This window comes from Sycon ciliatum, chromosome 8 (assembly GCF_964019385.1).
Source record: "Sycon ciliatum chromosome 8, ocSycCili1.1, whole genome shotgun sequence".
NCBI classification, from domain to species: Eukaryota; Metazoa; Porifera; class Calcarea; order Leucosolenida; family Sycettidae; genus Sycon; species Sycon ciliatum.
In genome coordinates, this window is record NC_088650.1 from 9,181,045 (window position 1) to 9,203,986 (window position 22,942).

General features: G+C 46.6%; 2 protein-coding genes across 4 annotated transcripts in view; both read left to right on the plus strand.

Moving 5' to 3' along the window:
- LOC135823263 (VWFA and cache domain-containing protein 1-like) overlaps positions 1–22,942 on the plus strand; it is a 51,475-nt gene that overhangs the window by 17,438 nt on the left and 11,095 nt on the right. For all 3 annotated transcript variants that reach the window (XM_065336113.1, XM_065336112.1, XM_065336111.1), the window contains exons 14-22: positions 108–219; positions 1,784–1,874; positions 2,330–2,407; positions 2,628–2,761; positions 3,283–3,377; positions 4,200–4,283; positions 4,878–4,994; positions 5,489–5,590; positions 5,962–6,055. In XM_065336113.1, coding sequence (XP_065192185.1) covers positions 108–219; positions 1,784–1,874; positions 2,330–2,407; positions 2,628–2,761; positions 3,283–3,377; positions 4,200–4,283; positions 4,878–4,994; positions 5,489–5,590; positions 5,962–6,055 — 907 coding nt within the window. The remainder of the gene's footprint in view (positions 1–107; positions 220–1,783; positions 1,875–2,329; positions 2,408–2,627; positions 2,762–3,282; positions 3,378–4,199; positions 4,284–4,877; positions 4,995–5,488; positions 5,591–5,961; positions 6,056–22,942) is intronic.
- Positions 12,942–14,969, plus strand: LOC135823262 (uncharacterized). The gene has a single exon (XM_065336110.1). It carries the CDS (start codon positions 12,959–12,961, stop codon positions 14,438–14,440), a length of 1,482 nt encoding a protein of 493 aa, XP_065192182.1. The 5' UTR covers positions 12,942–12,958; the 3' UTR covers positions 14,441–14,969.

Sequence of the window (22,942 nt, forward strand, 5' to 3'; positions counted from 1 at the left end):
TCAGTATAAGAAGGTGAATGTAAGCATGCCAGTAAAGTTGGTCACAGCAGGGTGAATGGCAGTATTCTTACTTGTTCTCTCATCCTCCTCTTGTTGCTCTGCATCAGCCGTACAACAGGGTCAGCCACTTTCACTGCAACGCGATTTCAGATGATTGGTAATAGTCAATATGAAGGCACAGTGCGTGTATCAGTGATGTCATCTTATTACTGGCAACCGGTAAGCCAACCTAGCCTATGTTGTCAATCCTTGCCTCTCTGTTCCCTCGCTCTCTGTTTCTGTCTCTGTCTCTCCTCTCCCCCCCCCCTCCCCCCCCCCCCTCTCTCTCTCTCTCTCTCTCTCTCTCTCTCTCTCTCTCTCTCTCTCTCTCTCTCTCGACACACACACAAACACACATACACACACACACACACACACACCACACACTACTACTACTACTACTACTACTACTACTATGTACAGCTACCCTATCGGGCCACGCCGCTCCCAGAAGCGGGAGACAACGACAAGAAAAGAGAAGAGAAGAGAGAGAAATCGCAAAGTCAACAATATTTGGCATGGCGTTGCAAGTCCTGTGGCCTTGAGAACCCTCTTTCGCAATGCTCGCATTCATGACGGCAGTTGTTCCTGGCTGCACGTGACATCCGTTTCGCACGGTCACAGTGATGACGGCTCAAACCAGAACGGGAGCGGAAAGAGCGGCGACAAACATCACATCGAAAAGAGTCAGATTCATGGCGAATAGATACAGTGGGGACATCCGTGGACACAGGACAGCGATGCACAGCCAGTCCTCCAGCGCTCCTCAACCACCGCATGCACTTCATACATTGCCTGGCACCCTTCTGTTGTGACACAGGCAACTTCCGCTGGGCAATGCACTTGTGTCGGGCCATGTCGTTACGGCGGCGGAAGTCTCTGGCACACAGCAAGCAGCGCAAAGGTGGCGAATCATCTGTGTGCGGTGGTGGCTCAGCAAGGAACATCCTCCAGTTCTGCCGGTCTTGGGCATTCTGAAACCAGGAATCCACGCCAGCTGCCTTCATGTCTCTTTGGACAACGTCTTTCCAGCGCCGCCGGGGACCACAAGGAGGGCGACGACCACTCAACCTTCCAAACAAAATCTGGACGGGAGCACGGTCTGCAGGCATGCGCGCGACGTGCCCGAGCCATTCCAACCGCCGACGCCGAACAAGGTCTGACACCGGTGTAGTGTCACCCCAGCGGGCACGGAGCGTTGCCGATGAGATTTTCTCCTCCCATTGCTGACGCCGAGATACACATAAGATGGAGCGAATCTGGACGGGAGCACGGTCTGCAGGCATGCGCTGGGGTGACACTACACCGGTGTGCCCGACGTGCCCGAGCCATTCCAACCGCCGACGCAGAACAAGGTCTGACACCGGTGTAGTGTCACCCCAGCGGGCACGGAGCGTTGCCGATGAGATTTTCTCCTCCCATTGCTGACGCCGAGATACACATAAGATGGAGCACCACACACGCACGCACGCACGCACGCACGCACGCACGCACGCACGCACGCACGCACGCACGCACGCACACACACACACACACACACACACCAGTGTCTGGAGATATGTGGATTTTGTAGAAGAAAAAAACACACACACACACACACACACACAATATATTGAGTATACGTATGATAGGACATGGTGTTTGTACCACCAGCCTGTATAATTGCAACATGCTGCTCTACCGTTGACTTGTTTTGATCCCTGTCATCCATGTTTTCAACTTTTCATTCACTTTGCTGGTGCAGATTTCTGGAACTGAGTTCATTGTTGGTGTGGTTTTGAATCACGATGCCTCCAATGAAGTTGATGCTCTAATTAACCAAGCCCGAAGTTCAGGTAAGGCTAATAACTATCCGCTGTGTAGTGGCACCAGTGAACCCATGCTAGCTCGACGATTATGCAGATATACATGTATTCATAGTTTACATTCTTCCCGCTGTTTGGTTTGCAGTTCTACCACATATTTGTTTCCAGTTTTGCTGCAGTGTTTACTGTTTAGTTAGGGCATAGATAACTAGCTGGTCCCAATGGCTGCTACTATCACAGTAGCAGTACAGATGGTACCCAGTTTTCAGCGACCATCCATGGCACCGGCCTATCGTGACCTTTGAATGCAGGTTGTCTCTGATAACAGGGTGACCCGTGGACAGTTCCCATGCTTTGCACCAGACAATAGTGGTCTTACAGACAAGGAAGGTGGTGGCTGGAACCAGGTAGTCTTACAAACGATTGCACAGTTTTCAAACTCTATGATTGTTGATGTTTGTGTGACTATCTGTTGCTCTTTTCAGTGAACACTCTGTACCATCGACTAGACCTCAATGTGCGCGGACAACGGTGCAGTCAGTTTGGGCATCTTGCCGTGAGAGGTTTGTTTGGTGTCAAGATCCCCTTCTTTACTGACATCACAACTACTTGCCAACGGTGCACTGACATTTGATATGCTAGAGGACGTCACCACTGCCTGCTTGTCTTGCAATTTGAATGCATCAAATCTGTTATCAAAGGTGTTTACATCTCTTCCTCGTCTCCTTGCATCTTTCAAGGTTTTATCTAACTGACTGTGTTTCCTCATGATGCATTGTTCAGATCTGAGTGCGGTCAAATTTTCACCAGAAGCATTCCTCAATCCGTCGCAGTATCTCAACGTGCCGGAGACATCTCAGACTGTTTCCAGCTATCTGAGCTACTTGGATGGCAATGGTGCCAACTCCTATTTCAAGGTACAACCATTGGTTATATCACTGATATGAGTAGATCTGTACACCTCATAGTATGCATGGGTCTGCTGGTGGAGAGTACGAGTACATGGACGAGTACACTCATACCTCGGGTATCTGGACCCCGAAGTTACGGGCACTTCCGTCTACCGGGCACCTTTTGGGCGAGTTTCAGTGGAAAAATAACTACTTTTTGTCACTTTTTGTGGAAATAGTGACATATCCCATATCTATGGCCTTTCCCCATCATGTATGTGATTCGGAGTTACGGACATCAAAGTTACCGGCAGTGCCCGGTCCCAGGTCGCCCGGCTAACCGAGGTATGAGTGTATGTGATGTTGTAGAATTTATTTATGTACCCACTCAACATAGCGTAGCGTAACATTGAATGCTGCTACAGTAGCTTTTCCTGAACATTCAATGATGTTTAGCGCCTGCGCACGGAGCAGGTGGCTCGTATTGGTCACTTTCTATAGTTGTTGACAAGCCTTGGGAATGTGCCGGTCTTGTGTGGGCTTTGCAGGATACAATTCGCAACTCGGTTCGCTTGACATCGGCGCTGGATGCACTATGGAATAGCCCGGCGGCTGGTCTGTACTCACGCTCGGTTGTGTGGAGGTAGGTTTTGCTGTGAGTGCTGTGTGTGCTGGGAGTGCTGTGGCTGCTGGGAATGCTGGGAGTGATGGGAGTGCTGTGAGTATCTCTATGACTGTCGATAGCCCACAATTGAATTGTTTCTAAATAACAATGTGTTGAGCAGGTGAAGAAGGGGTGAAGGTGAGCAAAGTTGAAAACCCACTGCACTGTACAATATGTATCCAATATACAGTGAAACCTCGTTAAGAAGAACACTGATAAAACAAACTTTCGCTTAAGAAGAACTAGTATTTGTAACTCTATTGGATAAATCACTGTGTATTCACTGGGTATAAGATATGGAAAAGAAGAACTCCCGTTATTGTGAACAAATCCCGTCAGTCCCTTGGTGTTCGTCCTAAAGAGGTTTGACTGTAAATTACTCAATCTGCGGACAGAACTGTTTCGTCCTTCGTGGACTCATCAGCGCAGCACAGAACAGAGAAAACGAGGCCGAACCCATATAAATTTTATAATTATATACCCGGTAAGACAGGCCTGAAGTTAATGGATCATAAAAACCGAGGCGCAGCCAAGATTGATCTTGTCATGGCTGCACTGATGCTTCTTGAGAATACTTGCTACGTCTCTTAAAATGAGTGCAGCAGGCAACAAATGAAATTGATATAACCCACAGCACTTGTCTTTTATTCGTGTGTGTGCATGGACACATTTGCGTGTACATGCTCGTGTGTGTGTATGTGTCGCATGTGTGTGTGTGTGTATGTGTTGCATGTGCGTGTGTGTGTGTGTGTGTGTGTGTGTGTGTGTGCGTGCATGTGTGTATGTGTCCATGCGTTGCAGGTATATTGGTAGCATAGATGGCATGTTCCGCATCATTCCAGGAACACAGCTGCCCACCGCATACGATCACTTGCGTCGTGACTGGTAAGTCCACTTTACTACCTGTGCACAGGTACATGTCCAGTGGACACACACATCAGTAAGCTGAGTACTAGTGATTGTACTCGTGAGTCAGTAGCTTCATGATCAACAATCACATGGCATTTTCTTTGCTCTGTGTGTGTGTGTGTGTGTGTAATCCACCCTAGTTTGGGGATTTCAGGGGGTGTCGGCCGTTGGGTGGTTCAATGGCCAATTGAGTCATCTTTCCAAGATTCCTTTTGAGTCTCTCTCCCCTCTCCCGGGGAGACCCACGTGACCAGTTTTGGCAGTGAGCAAGAACAAGAACAAGTGTGTGTCTGTGTGTGTGTGTGTGGGGGGGGGGGTAACATTACTGTTCAATAAGTAGTTGATTTGCCATGGTTGCAAAATCACACGTGTTCCCCGTTGTCACTGAACCTACCATCAAGAGGCTGTGTATCACTAACATTGCTTGCTTGCTCGTATCACCATTTTTTGTAATTTTTTACCGATATCAAAAGTGATGGTGCAGAAGGTGTCAATGAGTTCAGTTGCATCTTCCGTCTGGTATCAACTGGATTTTCCATGTTTCTTGCTTGTGTCCTTTCTTGTCATCAGGTTTACAAGGGCCCTGAGTAACCCAGGAGATATAACCCTGTCACCACCCTACCTTGATGCATTCGGTGCTGGTTATGTTGCCACACTTAGTCAGAGTATTCACCAATCAGTCAACCGGTAAGCTGGGAGTGTGCTGCCTGGTCACTTGTGCAACGCACTGCTATCGCAGTGTGGCTTGTACAGCGTCGATATTATTGTGTGACTGCTCACTGGGACAAATGAATGTCCTGTTCCAATGAAATATCTTTTTTTGTTATTATAGCAATAGATCTATCTGTCTGTACCACTGTAAACTGCCTAATGTTTGCAAGCATAACGCCAATATAAACCATCGTGAAATCAAACTTCAACAGTGGGTGTAGGTGTGTAGCCACAGTGTTCCGTGAAAATTTGCCATCGTAAACTCGCTGGGTCTGAGCTCTCTGGCTCTGCCCGCGTGATATCGAGTACTTTTGCAAGTAATTAGCAACTAATGTTACTGTAGCTTGTGTCTTTACTCATTGGTCCTGGACGTTGACCCTACTTTCAACTTCTCTTTATTGTAACCATTCCTGGCAGTCAACTCTATGGATACAATACAATGTACTTTTTTTCTTATTGTATGACTTCAGCTCTGTACCAGCTGTTGGTGCTGTGATGGGCGTGGATTTTACCATGGGCTTTCTCGGCTTGACCATTGAACAAGTGTACCCGGAATGCCGCAATACGTACAGGTACGCCCACCGGTGAAATTATTCATTGTGTTGTGTGGAATCCATGTGTTGGAAGTACTTTTTTTTTAAATATACAAGTGTAGATTAATGAACATGTAATTATACATGTACTATCTCTGCAGTGCTGACATGAGGGATAGCACTCTCTGAATGAAGAGATTTTGTAGAGAGAACATGCTGCTGACTAGTCTATAGACTAGCAGTATAACTAGTTAGTGATACATGTTCAGCGTGTGCTCTGCTAATACATTACAGCTCTGTAGATCTTTCTATGCGGCAGCAGTTGTATGATCAGCTATTTGTGTACTACGAGTAGTACTGACTGCGTGCCTCTCTCTCTTTTTGCATACATGTGTACACCACTCCACTAGGTGTGTGATAGTGGATAGATCTGGCTACTTGGTCTACCACCCTGACTTTGTAACTACCGGTCAAGACCCACAATGGGTTCATTTGGGCCGTAAGGTAAGCAAGCTGCATCACAGCATCACACCACCTGCCCAACACCATTGTGTGTTCACTGTGGGGAATGCTATTGAGGGTGTGAGTGCCTGTGTACTGCGTAGTAATGTGCAATGTTGTGTTAACACAAGCATCTGCATGCCGCACTCACACAACGAGCAACCAGTTTGGGGAATAGGAGGGTTTGTCAATTGCTTTGCCAGGCTCCGAGTGAGTGACAGCTTAGAGCTGTGTGAATGTGTGTGTATGGCAGCTGGGCAGGGCCCTGCTGCGGAGGCTGAGTGAGCCGTATGGAGGCAGCCGGGCAGGGCCCGGCTGCGGAGGCTGAGTGAGCCGTATTGAGAGGCTGAGTGAGCCGTCTGAGTGTGAGAGGCTGAATGAGCCGTATGAGGAGCCTGGTAAGCAAGGTTGACTCCCCTCCATGTATTTACAGAGTTTCGCCGGTAGACGGCATCGGTGTAGTTATTGTAGGCCGGTATGCTAATGGATACCGACAGGAGAGAACTAGAATAGGAAACATGATGATGACAATAGTGGAGTGGGTGGGTGGGTTGAGAAAGAAATCCACTGCCAATGCGGACAAAGCAAGAACTGAAGTCAGGAACAGTGGACTTCGGAGAACAATGAGCGTGTGAGAGTTTGTTGGGAACAGAGCATGCGCCTTCTGTGTTAACATATTTTTGCGCGTGCGCAAAAAATCATTTAACACAAGAGTAGGAAGGGACGAGCGGGTTCTGGGCCAGGGGGCGCCCGGGTCCCAAAAAATGGGGTATTATTGAAAAATGGGGTACTAATAGTACCCCATTTTTGCGGTGAAAATTATTTTTGGCCCGGTTTTTTTGCGGATAAAAATATGTGCCAGGGGGTGCCCCTACCTCAAAAAAATGGGGTATTATTGAAAATATGTGTTGTGCACATGTGGGTTTGAATCTCACTTTTTTGGGCCACCTTGCCCCGGATGGGAGTGGGTATAAAAAGTAGAATGTTGAATATGGTGTTTATCATGAAGTTTTTTCCGTGACCTACCCCACCTCCCCATGCAATTTTTCAAAAATGGTCCTGCTCGCACACACGTCAGAAAGGTCAGTTCTTGATAGATACGATACATGTCATTACAAAGAATAATGGAACGAACAGTGAATATCGCAATGGAGTGGAGGAGAAAGGTAGTACAATTCAGTTCTTGTTGTCCTGATTTCATCAAGCTGGTATTGGATGAGAGACCACAAAGTTTACTCTTCGAATACGTGTGAGGATGGATTCACCAGTGGCGTGCACCGAGTCTTGAAAGGGGGGTTTCTGGAGTTGGTAAAAAAAATTCTGGAGACCCACTGTATTATTATGTATTTTGTGCACATGAACACTGGTACATGGTGCTGATGAGATGCGGGGCTCGTCCGACTGCTATCATTAGATCTTGCCGGCACAAACGCGTCTGAGAGGGCAACCAGGTACAGGGGTAGAAAAGACAGAAATAAGAGTAATGAGGAATGGAGGGAGGGGACGATGTTACATGGAAATGTTGGTACATGTATGACCGGTAGGATAAAACGGGTTACCTTTTACATACCAGCACTTCAAAAAGTATTTGCAAAGAGGGTGCAAAAGTCAATGCACTCATATACAGTCACATGTTTGTCAAACCCGTAAAAGTTTGATAGGCCTAGCCGCCCGGGCTACATGTATACACTACAGTCTATAAGTATAACACTATGTCTATGGTACTTCACTAGTCCACTCCATGCAGGCATGTTTGTTACATCAAACCACTGCTTACATTCGACGTATTTTTCTTTCTGTTCTTATGACGAAGTTTTCGGCATGTATTGGCAATGTTCCACATGATTTCATTAAAGAGTTATGGACCTTGCTTCGATGGAAGCTCGCGGGAGAAAAGCGAAGCCCCGCGTCCTTGAGTCGCGGCCCGAGTAGCGCTTCGTTCTGAAGCAGCGCAAGTGGATCATGGACGCACATTTTTACGTCTTCCAGTCGACAACGTTTTTGCCGAACATCTCTGCTGCGCACATGAGCGAGAACGAAAGGCTGTCATCTTGATTCGAGTCAACAGTTTAGAAGTAGATATCGTCAATCATATCCTTGAACTGACTTGCATCGCGCGTGCTTGACTCAAATTTCGAGGCAAAACGGATTTCTTGAACGTCATCGCCAATCCAGGAGCGAACCAGAGCTAGCCTAGATATCGATCTCTCTGTGGCTACTCTCCACTGAAGAAAGAGAGAATAATGTATTTTGAACTGCATGCAAAGCAACTCTCTCTCACTTCGAAATAGGGACATAGTCACTGTACTGTAAACTGCCCGTCGATCTACGCGTGTGCAGAATAACCAATCCAGTACGAGCGTAGGCACGCTTTTCCTTTGGCAAGATTGCCCGAAAAAAGGTGGTTTCCAACCACCAAAAAACTCATACGGTGCACGCGCCTGTTCACCCATGATCTCTTCCGTGACACGCAGTACGAGGTGGAGTTGTCGGACGCTCTGATGTGCACCAATGGTTCCACCCAGTCAGCAATGGAACTGTCAGTCGACGACCTCCTTTGCACCGCCATCGTGTCAACAGTCGACTCGGGTAATTTGGAGATAAATCCATCGTCGCCGATGTCGATCGTACCAACTCGCACACGAATCCGCGTTACTCTTGTTGCAACGGCACGGAGTTGAACGGCCTTGGTACTACGTCGTACACGCACACGATCAACTCGAGAGACTTCATTTTTCGTTCACCTCCTTGACAAGTTGCATTACGTCGCTGGAATCCAAATAGGTTGCATCAGCGAAGAGGTCGATGATGTGTTGAGAGCACGGTTCGTCACGCATGTCACTAAGCTTGTAGAATGAGTGTCTACCATCAGTCCACCTTCGCAGTATGACACCATCATCAGTCTCACTAATAGTTCCGTAGTCCTCCACACCACCGATGACGATTTTAGGAAGGTGCTGTTTCCTATTCTTCACATTCAAGATCAGACTGGTGACCCTGCAGATAATATACTCAGCAGCAGTGAGTGGTGACATATCGAATCTTCTGGGATGTGCTATCATCGGGTCAAGATCCCTGGTTGTCTTGCTAGCACTGAGGCGACGGATTGAGAACTCTTCATTATCGCATGAAAATAAATACCATTTCTCTGCTCTGCACGTCTCAGAAAATGTCCACGCCATTTTAGCTTCTTCACACTGCAAGAAGGAGTCGATAATGAAACTGCAGGTTGAGACTACTTCACCTCGAGGTCAAAGTTCACGCCGCGATGACCTTTGTAAACAAGGCTACGTCTAGACGTCTCAAACAAGACCAAGGGGTCACGCCACGGGGAGGTGACGACCTTGGAGAACACGATGTGTTTCGAAAGCGGAAAGACGCCCCCGTCATGGTGAGTCTTTTTTGTTCGGGTTTGGAATCTTTCGACTATGATATCAGATTGAGATGTGAATGCCTTTCTTCTATTGCTTTGACCTTTGGGCCAAATAAGGCACACTGTGTCGGTCGTGCTTGGTCTGACCCCGGGACTCCCCCAGGGTTTGACCTTTGACCTTTGGGTTGAATAAGGCACACTTATCGTCATTGTTAATCTTTATTCTGTTCATTTTTTATTTATTTTTTCAGGAGTATTTTGCTATTATCCCCGGATAGGAGTGGGTATAAAAGTAGATATATTGATGGATAATGTTTCACTATGAAGATGATGGTGTGGGGTGAAGATGGATTCTGAATTAGAGATCTTACGTGCCTATGTACGTGAAAAGAGACTTCGTGAAGAAGAAGAAGAAGAACAAGAAGAAGAAGAAGAACAAGAAGGAGGAGAAGAAGAAGAAGAGCAAGAAGGGAAGGAAAAGCAGTGTCATCATCTTGATCATGTTGTTCATGAAGGAAGATACGTATGTTCTTCTTGTGGACTTGTCATGGATGTGGTTTACTTACCTGAAGTTGATGTGCATCAGAGATGTAGTTTGATGAAGAAGCCTTACGCTGCGCATGAGCGGTTATGTGGTGTGGATCGTCATCTTTTGCATTTTCTTTTGAAAACTGAACTCTTATCCGATCAGCTTCGTGTACACCCTCTTCGAGAGCAGATACGTGCCATGAAGAAGTCCTGTTTGTACAAGAGTATAAATTATGCTATAGCATTATCCTGTATAGTATACGATACGAATGTGGATGCATTACGTAAACTGTATTCCTACTTACCTCATAGCAATGTAGCCTGGTTGAGGTTCAGTCGAATCATGAAACCTCTTCCTCAGCATTTTCCACTCCTATACGTACTGCATCTCATGGAGTCGACTAGGATGGTGTCTTCATTGCAATTGTCCACGTTGCGTTCGAATTTGCTGCTTTTATCTCAATCTGATATATCTCTTATGACATCATTGATTGATGCTTATTGCTGGGAAATCTATTCACTTGATCACGTGATCCAGAACATGCACACGTTTGACTGTGATCTTCTTTCCATACTGTATCAATTCACCAAGGTGGCGGTATCATGTAAGGAATCTTTATAATGAGATATGATTTTGGCGGGCACGATGCTGATTGGTCAAATGTTTTTGGCGGGCTTGATGCTGATTGGTGAAATGTTTTTGGCGGGCTTGATTGGTTGACACATATCTTATCATTTCAATCCACATACCTCTCTGGCTCGTATAAACGAATGATTGTCTGCAGTTGAGTCATTCGTTCATCGAATACAGTGCTGACGAGTTGTCCTGACTTCACTTCCTAGAAGATGGCTTCCCTATACGAGCGAAGGATGAAGAAGAATTCCGCTCTTCCTGCTGACCCTCCTCGAGTTGTGCTCTCTTCGAAGCCAGTACCGGCTAAGCGTCGCTATGCATCACCTGCTCCTACCAAGCTCCACAAAGAGATTGTGGTGGATGGGTTTCAGGAGGACATGCAGCTGCCCTACAAGTTATCTGGTAAATCCTTCTACAAGCCTGGATATAAGATGTACTTCCCTTCGGGAGCTCTGCCAGCCTGTGGTAGTACGGCAACAGCTCGCAAAGATGCTCAAGGACAAGTTTACATCGAACTGAACGAGTCCACTGAGTTCATCATTACGAACTTGATCAAGACTTGTCCATCGCTCCGTGACACTCTCCGAAGTGGACGTGTGGAGAAGATCATAACCAACTTCTATACATCACGTTCGTCCGACGGTCAATGTCGGGTGTACATCAACGGTGAAAACAAGCTAGTCCCGACCAGCTCGTTTGAACTGGATGTGGAACAAGATGTATTCATCTACCCCGGGGCAGTCTCCCTCGACACTGACGAGCAAGTGATGAAGGTACGTCTTGCTGTTGCTCCAATCATCTGCATCAACGTGGAACCCAGATGTTTTCATCGTGCTCTGGACGCACACATGGCACTTTCTATCACGGAGCTGAAACAGCTGACTGAGAGCTTCACATCATTATGCAGTGTCGTCGTCCAACAAGACGATCAGCTGGTAGAGACCTTCCAAGAAGTCTTTAATGAACTACCTTCTTTATCACACAGCTGATCATTCATTCTTATTCTATCCTATACTATCCTATACTACTTTCTACGTCAATACCTCATGATACAAATTAAAAAAAAAAAAACTTCTAAAGAACAAGTATGGGTGGTGTTGTGTCGAGTAGTACGTCCACGGAAGAGTGCTGCCTTGCCTCTTCGGACTCTAGTATCCCCACTGCTACTACTAGTGGAGAATGGGTTGCAGGATGTGAAAAGAATGGAATTGGGAAAGATGAACCAGGGTGATCTCATGTGAACACCATCAATGAATGCGTCATTCATGACAAGATCAATCATGTCAAGGTTACATCATCTGTTTTTGGCGGGCTTGATGGTGATTGGTTGACAACTTTGCATTTTCAACCCACCCCATTCTGACTTGTATAAATATGCATGCTTGACATGCAGTCGAGTCATTCCTTCACCCGATACAGTATTGATCAGTTGCCTCGTGTCTTCGCATTCTAGGAAATGAATTCCCTTTACGAGAGATGGTTTCACGTTGCAAAGAGTCTTAACGGATCGGCTGATCACAAGACTCACGAATGTCAGGTGTGTCATCTGCTAGTACGAGTTGCTGACCATGTTCTTGCAACATACGCAAAGGATGAAGGTGAATGCTCGGAGACTCGTCATGCCTTTGCCATTGACCATTTGTTCGTTCGTGATTCGACATTGTTTCACGTGTGGACATCTGCTAAACATGTCGCTATGAAGAGACCTGACATTCTCAGGTATGCTGCGAGCTTTACTGTTGGCGATGGTGATCGTGAACAAGCTGAACGACTTGAAAGTTGCATATGCGGCATCATGGAAGGTTTATGGAGTCATGCGTCAAACGACGTCGTTGCCCTGGAGATGACCTTGGCATATTCAGTCACTCTGTTGGACATGCTGGCACGGAAAGGCGATCGTGCGAAGGTGTTGTTAGCACGAGATTTCCTCATGAAACACATTCATGAACAATCGAGGAGGAGGATGAACGGTCGACTCATCAACACGATGACTGTGGCTCTTGTTTGTTGTGCATTACCTGTTGTTTACCTGTTCTTATGAGCATCATAAAGATTTATTTGAGAAAGAAAATATTTCCTTTCATAATTAGTACAGTGTGTGTGTGTGTGTGTGAAGATGGCGTACTGGGCTACGCATTTCCATAGGAGTGATGGTGATGAGGCCTCCCTCAAACACATGCAAAGCATGCGGAATGACATTATCGAGATGCAATCGGTTGTGGGGAACGAAGACACCGAAAACACCTTGGTTCATGATGGCAAAGTGGAAGATGTGGAAAACAGATCTACGCGCTACACAGATCAAGCCATAGCAACTGATGAGCTGCACGTTAAAACAGACGGATCCGTGTCCATGGATGCTAACCTCGACATGAACGAACATTCAATCTGTAATTTGGCGTACGACGATAGCTCTTTGACATGTGCTGTCCCTGCCGGTTGGGTCAAGAATGAAATCCGTCAATCCTCATCGAGATTGCAACACGACATCGACGCTGTGCGCAAGATGAAAGGTCCTCGTGGTGATCGGGGATTGGGATGGCTTAGTGGAGGTGGCATGCCGCTGAACTCTGTAGGGAGAAATGGTGACTTCTACCTCGATGCAGCCACGCTGATCGTGTACAAGAAATTCAGCTCGAAATGGATGGCTTTCGGTCGGCTTCGTGGACCAAGAGGTGAAGCTGGTCCACGTGGGGAACGTGGATTGATCGGTCCTGAAGGTGAGACTGGACCTAGAGGAGGCGATGGACAAGGTGGTGAACGCGGTCAAAAAGGCGATCAAGGAATACCTGGTCCAGAAGGTCCCAGAGGTAAAGTTGGACCACGTGGAGAACGTGGATTAGTTGGTCCTGAAGGTGAGATTGGGCCTAGAGGAGAAGATGGACAAGACGGCTCACAAGGTGAACGTGGTGTTCAAGGTGATCAAGGAACCACAGGTCCCGTCGGTCCCCAAGGAACCATCGGTCCAACCGGTCCTCCAGGAAACAGAGGTCCCGTGGGCCCCCAAGGAATCGTCGGCCCCATAGGTCCTCCAGGAGCCAGAGGTCCCGTGGGTCCGCAATCAAATCAGAACCTATCCGATCCGTTTCATCTACTACCTCTCATTCGGAGAAACGCCTACCTCTACATATACTCTCATCCTAGCAGATTTGAATCCGTCACCAGGGTGAGCAGAAACAGATACAGAGGGGGAAATATCGTTGACATGAAGGACAAGAGAATCAACGTGAACAGCATCGACATGTTCCGAGACGATCACTTCTACCTCAACATTACACAACCCAGCCAAGTTTCCATTAGAGAACGATTCGTCAATCTGTTTCACGACAACATGTCTTTTGCAATGTTCCAAGTAATTCAAGTGGACGCACCTGACCCTAGAAACATGGCATTGAAGGCATTCGATATCGATACTGTCGGAAATTTCAGCTTGGATAGTTTGTACGTGTTGTTCACTGCCACCCACATAAGCGGCAACTACTTCACGCGTCCCGGCCATTCATCATTCAACATACCCGTTTCGTCTGTAGTCAGCCAATTATCGGCGGCTTTGGATAAACCTGTGTCGAGTATGACGGATCTCTTGGGTACAAAGTGTGTCATAAGTTACGCTCGGAATTCAGAAGGCCTATTCACTCTATACGTAAACTCCATTTTGATACATTCCAACTTAGACACTGTCCCATTTTCCAGGACCAATGGAATCGAAGATTGCAATTATAGCATTGGTGGTACTCAATTCTTCAACGGCACTTCATCAAAGTTGTTCTGTCATTTGCACTTTGCAGAGAGTTTATCTTCTCACACAGTCCAGCGCATCCACACAGAACTCATGGCACACTACGATATATGAAAGTGCTACTTTGATTGTACATAATATATAGCACACATGCTACACTACATTCTTGAGATGAAAATGAAAAATAAAACCTATCTATAGTGAGTGTCATCACAACACCAGAATGTCTGTGATATTGACAGTGGCGAACAACACGTCGGGCGTGAGCAGGGGATTGCACAAACCGAACTTTACTCTAAATGTGAAGGAGCTCGATACGCGTGATAAAGTCCTGCATGTTGAATCGGCTCAGTTTGAAGTACACTTTGAGAACATAGACGAGGCAACGAACAAACTCTATGTGGTACATGGTGTAGAAGAAGAAGAAGAAGAAGAAGAGGATAGACTTTCCATCAAGACGGGAACATACAGCGATGTAGACGATTTGGTGTCTATTATCAATGCCACTCTGAAACGAGCAGGACACGGAGACATTGTGTTTTCCTACTCTCGTCACACCAGCCGCATAAGTGTCTCGGTACCCAGGAATAAACGGTGCTTGTTGAAGAAGGACTCACCCGCATTGGTGCTGGGTGTGGGCACTATTCTCAAGCCATACACGATCGAGGGATCTCACATGTTCCCGTTCGCTGTGGATCTGACGAAAGGCAGAAGACTTGTCCTGCTCTACACCGACCTCATTGGACCTGCTGTGGAGTACGAAGACAATACTGATTCGAGGGTGCTGAAGACTTTTCTTATTCAAACCCTCAACGGTTTGAATAACTACGTGTTCGGGAAAGAAGACAAACGACTGCTGCTTCCACACGAAAACGTGACTAGCATTTCGTTCTGGTTGAAATTCAACACCGGTGAACACATTACTTCCGGATATCCCGTCTACCTTGATCTTCGGATCACCAACACGACTACTTAGATGGATCTTCCAGATGTTCGTGTCCGTCACGTGCGTGACATGGTGGAGGATATAGCAAAACGAAAGAAATTGGAGAGCGAAAAGGTGCGTTGCCGGGAGAAGTACGTGATTTACAACACTGCAATCTTGTCCTTTCTCATACTCATTCAAACCATTCTCAATATCCTTCAAGGGAGTGGTGTTGTATCTGGAGAACATCGCATTCGAATCATCGCCATCAGTAGCACGATCATCGGTGTGATCATGGCATGCATTGGTAAACACGTTCTCGACACCAAACGTCAGCTTGTCAAGTGTATTGAACAACTGCAGCAGATGGAGAGAGCTGAAGACTCGTTCATGTTGGAATTGGGCATTACTCTTGAAGATGGGAAGCTCACTAACGAGGAGCATCAACGATTGATATCGATGATGAACGACTTTCGCAAGACACTGGATATTCGATCTTTGAAAAAAATTCACCCCTATTATAATGTGACTCGCAAGAATGGCACAGGAGATATACTCACCACAAGCTCCGGAGTCCTTCACGGGACTCCTGACCAACACGAAGATCGTTCAGAAGAACATCCTCGACAGGACGGAGAAGAAACTCTCGTTGCTTGAGGGTAGACGCGGAGTACGACTCTTTTCCACAGCAGATCGATCACCACCATCCCTGAACAATGAACTAGACATCTCGTCGCCGAATTTCATTGCTCTGGGGGAGAGCTATTTCATCGTGAAAATGCGCTATAGTGTCAAAAACAATCTCAATAACCAGCCTGGAGACTACACGCGATGGGTGTGCACCACGTCACCAGCCTTTTCGTGGTTCAAGAACATTCGAGTGGAGATCAACGGAACAGAGGTCACGCAATCGAGTAAAGTTGCCGACATGCAAATGGTTCAGCATATCCTCAGTCTAATGGAAAGCAGCAGCGAACGCCTTCAGTACGTGGACTCGGATCTCTACGGTCTACAGAAACTGGATCCGCAAAGAGCATTGAGAGGTGTGGATTTAACGCCCTATCAACTTGGTGTGAAGCGTAAGCATGGCTATGCCTTCGAAACAAACGCTGCAAACGCTAATGCAGCACAAGCACCGGATTTCGTCGATGATTTCACACTCAGGCGTGCACCCACCGTCGAGCTTGTCACCAACGAAGGCTTCTCCAACACGGTTCAGGAAAATGCACTTCGTGCAGCTGTTGGACGGTTTCAATACAAGCTGAGACCCTTCCTACCGTTTTTCAATCAGGACGATGCTTGGTTACCCCCGGGTACACAGGTGAAGCTTCGCTTTGATCTGCCACAATCCGAGCTTTCCAGATACATCATGCTTAGCGATCAAGGCGGTGGTGCCAACAGTGCTCTGAGCGTCGGTGATATTGAGATCGATCTACTCCAATTGGACTTTGTGTACACTACCTATCGCATGGAACCCAATCTCACCGATCGTGTACGCCTTCCCAAACAACTCTATTTCCACACGTGGTGCCCTCGTCTCATACAAAAGAGCATTTCAGATGATGCTGGTACACTGGAACTGCTTCACAATGCGGACATTCCACGCAGGATGATCCTGTTCTTCACAGATTTGACTCATGGTACACAGCCAGCATTGGCTGGAGGTCAAGCATCGCATTCTTCGAACAGACTGGCCATGATTCATGCAAATCTCAGTCAACTTCGTGTCACTGTCAACGACCAGACGCTCTTTGACAACCCGCTCAAGTTCCAGTGGGATGTGAGTCGTAATACTGAAGGGCAATACTTCTACGATTACAACAAATCCTCCTACCTGCGTGGCTACAATCTGGTTCAAGACTTTTTCTGCAAGACGTATGGAACGCAAATCCCCATCACCGCTGCAGATTACTGCAATCACTACTTTATGGTGCCTATCAACTTGAATCTGGATCGGACCACAGACAATCCAAGATCGAGAGGAAATCTGTCCATCGACTATCAATTTAGCGACGTGACAAACGCCCCCGTGAGGAGACCTAGCGAAAATGGCGCCTCGATCAAAGTCAACCTTCTCTGCATGGACAAGTACTTGTACACCATGAGCAAAGATGAAGGTATCAAAGCCGAAGTTGTATGAATTAATTCCGACCTAGTAGTAAAAGGGCATCATGGAAGGTGGTGACCTGGAGACCAGACATCGTGTCTACGGTGGTGATTTGAAAACATCGAGTCGACAACACGGTGGATTCTTCTGGAAAAAGAGCTTCTGGAAAAACCTAATCGGTGCTGGACCGGATGAGATGGAAAAGCAGATGGCGGAACCCACGACAAAACAAGATGCAATGCAACGCGGTGGACTTGGACCCCTGGCTGCCATGGCAGGAATGACACTTCTTCCCATGCTTTTGGGGAGAGGAGAGTCCGGAGACATTGTGGAAGCGCAAATGAAAACAGCTTACAACCCTGCCATGCACCGAGGAGGTCTAGCCATTCCACCAGGATTAGCCGCCAAGGCCATACCACTCCTGACGAATCTGGCTGCTCCCTTGGCCATGGGTACCATGGCATCACTGGGTGACAACGTAATGGATAAAATATTCGGCAGAGGAGTAAGGAAGGGAAGCTCAGCAGGTGCCATGAAGCGCACTAAAAGTCGTCGTCGTCGGCATGCACCGAAGAAGATTCGTCAACGAGCATCTCGAAAAACCAAGAAGCCAGCTCGTCAAGTTCGCTCCAAAGGCCGCAGGGTACGAGGAATAAAGAAACAAGGAAGGGCCTTGTTCAAAAAACTAGGACATCGTGCCCTCGACGAAGCTTCATCGTTCCTGTCTGCACCTCGTAGATCCCTAACCCGTCCTGAAACTCCATTTGCTCAAAAAATTCGACAGAACATTAACAGTGCAGGACCGTCTTCTATGAGTTCCGCTCACATCGGTCCATCCTACAACATCTGATCATGGACTTTATCTCGCTCCTTGGACAGGAAATCGGGAGGAAGAAAAAGACTAGTCCCGTAAGGAACGACGATGTTCCGACCACGGCCACTGCTCGACACGGGCTGCACATTCCTGGTCTTCAGTTCGAGTCTAAGGATTGGTTCACGGAAATCATTCCTGCTCTGAAATCCTGGGGTCAAAACGTATTGTTTCTGGGACAGAGCAACATGGGTAAATCCTACTTTCTCATCAAGCTCCTGAAACGCGTGCAACCTGAGCGTATAGTTGTCATCTCCAACACGCCGGCCGATCAGTATCGTCTCCCAAGCCTCAAATCCTTCAAGCATTACAGCACCATGCCCGAGTGTATCGAAGACATGGATCTCCAGCCTAACACCTATGTGATCATTGATGACATCAGAGTGATGGGTTTGAAGCACGGCAGTCAAAGAGAGTGTCTCTACAAGTTCTTCACCATGTACAGTCATCATCATAAGTTGAACGTGTTCTTTCTCTCTCAGAGCTTTGATAACATTAAAGACATGAAGATCAATGCAAACTTTATGTATCTATTTCGCTTCACTGATAAAAGCAATATCAAGCGTTATCTCAATACTCTGTTTGGTGGTCTGTGCACGAAGTCATCCATTATCTTTAGATTGTATGAGAAGTTATTGGCGGTGTGTCGCAGACCTATCCTAACCATTGATTGCTCTTCTAATCAGTACTACACGTATTGCGAAGACACTGCATTAAAGGTGACTTTTGAATAAAAACCTCGTTGATGTGTGTGTGTGTGTGTGTGTGTGTGTACGATATTAGTCGAAGAGTTAACCGAAAAGTTAGCTGAAAAGTTAGCCGAAAAGTTAGCCGAAAAGTTAGCCGAAAAGTTAGCCGAAAAGTTAGCCGAAAAGTTAGCCGAAAAGTTAGCCGCAACATTGAAAAAAATTCCAATCATGAATAAGAATGGAGCATCTTACGGTGAAATTCTCAAATGGGCTACCGAGTAGTATACAAAGAGTGGGACTCAGAAAGGGATCCTTCTCGATACCCAAGCGTAAAAGGTTGCAAACCTTGCAGTTTATGACGAAACATCCTCAACACATCATTAAGAAGAGAGCAAATTCGTGGGAAGTTCTCGGTATACCACCACTCATGCGGCAAAAAGGAGGTAATAACTACAATGCATACTTGAAAAGCGTTAAGAAAGTTCTTTCCCAAGTACCAGATCACAGTTTGAGCACCTCCACCCTGTTGGAACTGCAAGCCGATCCGCGAGTAAAGCGTCTATATGACACCCACTTCAAAAACAATCCCGATCACATCAGTTACCCGTCTGTGAGAAATGTGATTGCATCCAACATACTCAACTATGATTCCACTACCGATCAAGTTCGCGATTCCGTTTCAGATGTCAGGAAGAAGAGAAAGGCACCTTTAACATCGGTGCCTTTCAATCTACTACAAGATCATGAATTTGATCGATGGATCCTGCAAATCCTGGACAGTTTCCTCCGGCATACAAATATACCGGTAACCTTTTTGAAGAGCAACTATTTCACAAGCCGATCACAACTGCTGCAACTCTACGATGAAGATCGACTGAGGTTCAGGAGTCGGGTGGAAGCGGCTGCGGATGCCCTGAAGACGCAGACGATGAACGACTACACTACTCTGGTCAACGAGACGAATCGCATCTACATGTCCAGGTACCCGTTTGCAGCCATAGCAGGTGCCATGGGAATCAACAAACACGTCGATGGGTTCCTTCGATCAGAACGAAAGATTCAGGAACTAACCACCCTTGTGATAGCTATACCGGGATCACAGCTCAAGTTTCAAGATCTCAACGATATGACTTCCACCTATGGTAGAACAACAGAAGCAAAATTGATCCATCCCGAGCATTTCATGATCAGAGCACAAAAGGTGATGGTGGACGATGCATCATTCATTCAACAGGTGCTGAAGGACAAAAGCAGGATCACTCGTATCATCAAGGATATCCTGAGCGGACGCTCCATGTGATCACGTGCCAAATATTTTCAGGCTATGATCAAGAATGGACTATCCTCTCAGCAGTGCCGATATCAAAGGAAGATTGAATGGTGTCGGAGGGTTCGTGGGCTGCACGAGTTACGACCTCTTGCCACCCTTGAACAATGGAGACTTTTGTATCGTCAACACCGACAACGTTCTACCGGTGTACGATGCAACGGAAGGCGGACATCATTGGTTGACCGTGTGTCGCGAGCAAAACGTGATCCTGGTTTTTGACAGTTTCGGACGCAGTCTATACACTATGGAGCAAGATTACACTGAACCTGCACTGTGCGATTTCTTTAAAGAAGCCTACGCAGACTGTAAGATCATCACCAACACCCAAGCCGTTCAAGACAGAAGCACAGCAGTATGTGGATGGTATGCCATATTGATGGGAAAGCTATTTTCCAAATATGGTCTGGATGAAGCACTTCGAATTTTCCGAAGAGTCTTTGATGATGACGAAAAGCTGGAAAACGATCAACTGGTTCTCAGTTCAGGTGCCCTGGAAGGTGCTGGAGCCTTTTGGGACAACAAAGTGCAAAAGGCAATTCAGGATGGAAGACGGAAGAAGAAGACAGAACCCGCACAGTTCCATACGAAACTGGCTAACGAATTGCACAAGCCCAGACGAGTGCATTTCAAAAGACGCAAGGTGAAGAGCAGAGCAATTGACCATATATGGAGTGCAGATCTCGTGGATATGCAACGGTTTGCCCGAAGCAATAAGAACATCAAATTCCTGCTAACAGTCATCGACTTATACAGCCGCTATGCCTGGGCAATGCCTTTGAAATCGAAGACGGGTACCGCCGTGAGAGATGCGTTCGATAAGATTGTCAGTACATCCGGAAGGACACCGCTAAAACTCTGGGTAGACGAAGGCAAGGAATTCTACAATGCCCCCATGAAACGATGGTTATCACAACACAACGTCATCATGTACAGCACCCATAACGAGGGTAAAGCGGTGGTGGTCGAGCGCTTCAATAGAACGTTGAAGGCAAGAATGTGGCGTCACTTTACAGAGAAATCCACGAACACGTACCTCAATGTCCTACCTCATCTACTAGACCGCTACAACCAGTCAAAGCATAGAAGCATTGGGATGACACCTCACGAAGCATCGAACGGTAGAATACCAAAAGATGCAGATCAACAAGACCCCCTGCAGTCAAAACCCAAGTTCAAAGTGGGTGACGAGGTGCGCCTAACCGTATCTAAGCGTCATTTCGAGAAGGGCTACACTGCGAACTGGACGGAGGAAGTATTCGAGGTGGATGAAATCCTATCAACATCACCACACACCTACAGGATTCGTGATCTGATGGGAGAACACATCATCGGATCGTTTTACGAAGCAGAACTGCAACACGCCAGAGAGACCGGTTTGAGATTCGACAAGGTGTTAAAATACAACAAGGATCAACGTCTTGTGCAATGGAAAGGCTACACAGATAATAAATTCAATACCTGGCTCACAAAGAAGGATGTGAACAGTCTTCGGTCATGATTCACAATGTCATTCATATTGAAAAATAAAAAATAAATGATTGAGTGCTATGTACAAGCTGATGGCGTTCATGAGAATTATCGCATGAGTATGAGGGGTATACTGCTGGACACTTTCACGAGTGCGTTAGCACGACGAAAAATATAAGGGATACGGTATGTACAGAGTATGTATGGTATAATCCAGTTATCCCATGTACTATTCCAAATAGAGCGCGATCAGCACTAAGACATGTATCGATTATCCCACGAGTACGAGCAAGAGTACATGTACTCTTGGTACGAGGGGTACACCGCTGACGCACTCACGATTGAAAATATAATGGGTACGGTATGCACAGAGTACGAATGGTATAATCCATTTATCCCATGTACTATCCCAAATAGAGCGTGATCAGCACTAACATCTCCCTTATTTACTCTGTCGCAAGACCCGGGGAATATTCGTGCTCCGAGCGGGGAATATCGCTCTATTGACAGTTGAGTCCTCTTTCCAAGATTCCTTTTGAATTCCTCTCTACCATCTCTGTATGAGAAGAGACCACGGAATTCCGTATATGTATAGCATCCACCGATCGTGCAGTTCGCTGTGATGTCATTGCACAGTGTATGTATATTATGTGCATGTGTGTGTGTGTGTTTGTGTGGTACATGATGCATCCTACAATCCACTGTGACGTCAATGCACACTCCATGATGTGCGCATCCATGGTCCGTGTGCCTTACGTATTTCCACCCCTGAAAATATATGAAAATCAAGTACTATGAGAGTAAGAATTATATGAGCAGAAAGCTAGAAAAATCCTCCGTCTCATCGACCTTTCAATAGAAGAAAGGCATTCACATCTCAATCTGATATCATAGTCGAAAGATTCCAAACCCGAACAAAAAAGACTCACCATGACGGGGGCGTCTTTCCGCTTTCGAAACACATCGTGTTCTCCAAGGTCGTCACCTCCCCGTGGCGTGACCCCTTGGTCTTGTTTGAGACGTCTAGACGTAGCCTTGTTTACAAAGGTCATCGCGGCGTGAACTTTGACCTCGAGGTGAAGTAGTCTCAACCTGCAGTTTCATTATCGACTCCTTCTTGCAGTGTGAAGAAGCTAAAATGGCGTGGACATTTTCTGAGACGTGCAGAGCAGAGAAATGGTATTTATTTTCATGCGATAATGAAGAGTTCTCAATCCGTCGCCTCAG

What these genes read in the sequence shown, in the direction of transcription:
- LOC135823262 (XM_065336110.1), top strand. Translation starts at nt 12,959, where the DNA reads ATGAACGAACATTCAATCTGTAATTTGGCGTACGACGATAGCTCTTTG.